Here is a 5,106-nt window from a genome sequence, read left to right as displayed (position 1 = left end):
CTAGGGAAAGAGTAGAAGTAGAGTCTTTCCCCACCCCATGCTGCAGGCTCTTTGCTGACAGGATGACCAGGGTAGGACAGGGCCTTGGGTGCCATGCTGGTGGCAGGTTTTTGTCTCACTTCCTTGTCTGCCTGTGTCACTGTGAGCAGCATTGCTATTCTCCACCTGACAGTAATAGTCAGCCTCGTCTCCAGCCTGGGCCCCACTGATAGTCAGGGTGGCTGTGTTCCCAGAGTTGGAGCCAGAGAATCGGTCAGGAATCCCAGAGGGCTGCTTGCTGACTTCGTAGATGACCAGCAGAGGGGCCTGTGCTGGCTTCTGCTGGTACCAGTGCACAAGATAGCTGCCAATGCTGTTGCCTTCACAAGTGATTGTGGCCGTCTGTCCTGGGGTCACTGATACTGACGATGGCTGAGTCAGCACATAAGAGGCTACAGAACCTATAAGGAAATAAAAGGAGAGGGGGGAAAATTGGTTACAGACTCTTCCTATGGGATGTCTTCCCCCCCCTCCCAGCCTAGAAGAGCTTCAGGAAGAGCTTCTGTGGGACCAAGGGCATTCTCTGGCACCAAAACCACAGTGACACAGGCACACAGGGAAGTGAGACAAAAACCTGCCACCAGCATGGCACCATAGGGGCTCATGAGCCTGACTGAGGAACAGAGATTTGAACCCATGAACAACCCCAACCCCTTCCCTCCTCAGGATCAGACAAGCCAGAGAGCACTGTGTGGGAATTTCAGCCCATAGTCATCCTGCTGCCTGTTCTTAGCGACCTGCCCACCACAGATAAAGCCCTGATAAGCTCAGAATTAAGGCCAGGTTAATTATACTTGAGCTTTGGGCTGGGTTGTGTTTTGAGGCCTTAGGGCACTACCTGTGCAATGAGCCAGGAGGCTGAGGAGAAGGGCTGTGCAGGTCATGATGTCCTATAGCTGCCTCCTGAGTCCCAGGCAGGGCTGTGTTCCCCCAGGTCTCTCTTATTCCCTTGTTGGGGACAGCTGCCTCTTATGCAAATCAGCATTTGTCAAGGCTAAAGATGGTTCTTTATAAACTGAACCAACTCTATGGTTGACAGTAGAAGGTTTTGCCAGCTATGGGGTCATATCCCAGATACAGCTCCTCGGTTGTGTTGGTCAATCAAATTCCTCCTAGAGTGTACCTTGTATCTTAAAGGTAAAATGTGGTCCTGTATCTCTCTGTCCCTGGTGTGAAGGCCTCATGAAGATCTTGCGTGCTGTGACTCACATCTCTAGCATGTTCTGGGCAGGATTGACAAATATGCTGCAATACTGACAGTTACAGAGCTTCAGCATGAATGGCGGCCTGAGGAATTCTGAACCCCTACCAGATGAACATCAATATTCTACAATGGTCAGAGTGGTGAGACACAGACATCCAAGAATATGTACATCCGTATTAATGACAATACAATAGAAAAATCCAGCATTTCCTTCAGGTTTATGTTGTGGACACTAACCCTCCTGCCAAGGTAGGATATGGTGTTTCGAAAATGTGTGACAGGTCCAGAGTATAGCCCAATGAGATGAGCTGGGCATGGGAAGGAGGTGTCAGAAAAAGCAGTAAGATTTGTTTTGTGCAAACATCTAACAAATATGGAAATTCTAGAAGAACTAGAGAGAAATGGAGACCAAAAATGTTGCACTTGATTCTAAGACAATGTTGTAGTAAAATGACACCTTTTCTTCTGAATCTCACGTTGTGGTCACTAACCCTCCTGGATGTTAGAATCCTGAAGTCCAATCCCAGCCCATACCTAGGGGGCTTTGTCAGGTGGTTCTCTGTTGCCCCCTTGTGTCCAATCCACATTGGGTTCTGCATTTTCAGAGCATCCTTGTTCCAGGGGCAGATTCTGGGCCTCTTGGGCCCAGAATTCCTTAACTTTTTGCCCAGGGAGGAATTTCAACTTCATCATACAGACGTGACCACTATCAGGACTAGAAAGGAGCAGCTCAGATTACACAGGAAAATAAGAGCAAAAGCATTTGAAAAAGGAGGATTGAAACCCACCTGAGTTATCTCTACATATTTCTCTAGGGTGGTATGTGGTCATGGAATTCGTTCCAGGACATGGTGCTGGGTGACACAGAGGAAGAGGTCAGCTGAAGGTGCAGAGTCAACATATATTAGTAGTGAGAACAACAGACACAAACAGGAGCCCATTCACCACCAATGCTTATTTAGACCCATTGTGGTCTCTACCAGGTTCCACATTGGGAATTCAGTAGGAATGTGATACATCCTCTGCTCTAGGAGCTTCCATCTTCTGTTGGGCCTGTGATTTGGACACATCTTGTGTGCAGACTATCCCACCCACCAGAGCCTGTGCTTTATCCCCTCTCTTTTTTGAAAGCCAGGCACATTTTTAAAGTTCCAAGCAGCCAAGATTGACCGTGTAGTCCAACATACAACCATGGAATGGAACACTAAGTTGACCAGAGTTCCTTGTTAGTGCAAGTCTGAACTTGTGAGGAAGAGAAATGTATTGTTCTTTTCATTATTTTGCCTCTTAAATACAGGTGTGATGCCTTGAGTTGCAAGAGCCATCCTGGAGTTTGAAGTTAACAACAAAAATGCAAAGGTAAGATGGTAAAAATGGTGGAACACAAGCTGAAAATGGCCGAGGTCCCACAATGATTTGATGGGTACTGGAATCCAGCAAATATTATGCCTCGGATTTGTTTGTTTGTTCATTTTTTTATAAGGTAAGTATTTGTTTTTTGGAAGAGAAAATTAGCCTCTATGTGCTCATGAGTCTATTTTCATGCATATGTTCTTATATTTTAAAAAAATCCACAACCCACTTGGGAAAATAATAGCACAAATAAATCAATTAATTAAAATAATGTTAGTTAAAGAATCATGAATGGGTAATGATTTGCAGAAAACTAATACAGTGATTAGAGAGAGTAACAGGCAGGCTGGGATATAACCAGCAGCTCGGACTCTCCCTGCAGATGGGTAGTTGGAGCTGCCCTCAGGACTGACGAGAAATCACAGCACATGTGTGGGGACAGCAGATTCCATGAAGTAGAGGAAGAGTCTGGGTGTGTGATGATGGGAGAAGGAAAGTGGCAATGCAACTCTTACAGTCCAAGATACTATTGTCTCCTAAGGAGGATTTTGATGGCAAGACAAATGCATTCAAAGCTGTTGATGGGGAAATTTCCAGATAATGAACTCAGTTCAATGACATCTTTGTAGCAAATTAGGAACCTCAAATATAGGGAGAGATGAGACACAGTGGGTTCCCCAGTCATTGCCTTGCTTACTTGGGACTCAATATACCCAGAGGGTGGTTGCTGGTTTCTCTCCTCTACCCTGTGCTCACCATGCAGCCAGGCAGTAACTTAGCCTAGAACCTGTGCCTCCTATTCTGGGACAGTTGTTGAATGTCTTTTACTGTCTGGTGAGTAACACAGCAATGTTTTCCTTGATAAGCCACAGATTCCCTGATGGAATATGTATTTCGTAGGGAAAAAAAAAAAAGAAATGGGGCTGAGAAAGGCAGTGTCAATCCCTAAGGGACTCTGAGAGAAGGTGAGAAGAACAGAAGCTTCTGTATTCCCAATAAATAACGCCCCCCCACCCCCGCCCCATGTACAAGGGTCATCTCATGCTGGGCAAAGTTGAACCAAAAATTTGGACCCTGAAGTACAGGATTTCTTCCTGTGGTTAACCAAGTTGCCTGTAGGGGTCGTCGCTATCCCCTCACTTGATCCTGGACAAACTATGGATGGATGTTCAACTCCTTGCACCATTCCCAAAGACCAAATATGGAGATTAGAAGGAATTAAAATTGTCATTTTATTTATATTCAACCCAGTCATTTCATTAAATTATCACTTAGGCCTGTGGATTTATATAAAAAAAAATCATCAATTGACAGCTCAGGGTCTGTTAGCATAAAAGATAAATCTAATTGTCAATGGTAGTTTGTGCCAGAAATGGTATGTAATTTGTGTTTCCCTGTGTGGCCCAGCACTTCCACAAATTAGACATCAGTTGATGTGCAAGTCTGGAAGGTGTATGTAGAAATTTTATTTTTCTTTTTTAAAAATGTCTGCAATGGCATATCTTTATGATCTGAATAATCTGAGGGTAAACTTTCTAAAAACCATTTTTCCAAGGCAGTATAAATAATTCAACCTGGATATAATATTATTAAGAGTTTCAGAAGACTCTTTCTTATAGACAACAAATGTCATTATGGCTTTGTAAATCCCATGGTCATACACCTGTTGTTGATTCTGATCCCTTTCAAGGACTTATCTTTGAATAAAAGTTACATTTTCACAATTTGGTAGCATATAAACTACTAACTGTACACAACACTGTGTTTCAAATCCAGAATTTATGTCTTCAATGACAAGCATGTGCCTGGTTTGTGCTACACAGGGTCTAATTATTGTCAGACTTGGGGGGCTCATGAGCATATCTCCTTGGTTATGGGAATGAGGTGGATGTTGTTTTGATCACACAATAAGAGCCTTGTGTGTACTGGCCCATGGCATGGGATTTTGAGTGATCTTATAATAAAATGCCAAGAGGTTTCCTGGCACATCAGCCCTTCTCATTCTGAAGATTTCATACTGTTGATGTCATAATTTTTGTCTTAACCCAATACCAAGATCTGAGAGGAAGGTCAGAAACCAGGTCTTCCTTCTGATACACTCCACTGTGAAATGGAGGGAAGAGAGTGTTGGTATCTAATCAGGCTCTCTGCAGTCTTTTTCCATCCTGGATTCTGTGAACTTCTTTCTGCAAGGCACTTTATGGAAGTGACTGGATTTAAGATCCAAATAATTCCTTGGGAAAACCACATTTCCAATAGTCAGCTATGCTCTTCTGTATCTTACCCATAGTGAGAAACCAGCTGGGTGAGTGGAGATGAAAGTCATGATCATTGTTCAAAGGATGAGTCAGACTCAGGCCTGGGTGTGGAAGGGCCTGTCTCTTCTGTTAATCTATCTGTGTTATTGTATTGAGAGCCAGTGTGAGTGGCACTCACTGCCATGTGATACAGCACAGAAATAGTCACTCTTGTCCCCAGCCTAGCCTCAACTAATGGTCATATTGACCCTG

The 5,106-nt window shown here is 43.9% G+C and overlaps 1 gene segment (V, D, J or C); it reads right to left on the bottom strand.

Annotated features, from left to right (window-relative positions):
- LOC125614759 lies at window positions 1–969 on the bottom strand. The segment is given in 2 exon segments: window positions 1–440; window positions 878–969. Coding segments are annotated over 2 exon segments (486 nt in total).
- Between the last annotated feature and the right edge of the window lie 4,137 nt (window positions 970–5,106).

This window comes from Marmota marmota, unplaced genomic scaffold, assembly GCF_001458135.2.
Source record: "Marmota marmota marmota unplaced genomic scaffold, marMar, whole genome shotgun sequence".
Taxonomy (NCBI): domain Eukaryota; kingdom Metazoa; phylum Chordata; class Mammalia; order Rodentia; family Sciuridae; genus Marmota; species Marmota marmota.
This window is presented reverse-complemented; position numbering and strand designations above follow the sequence as displayed.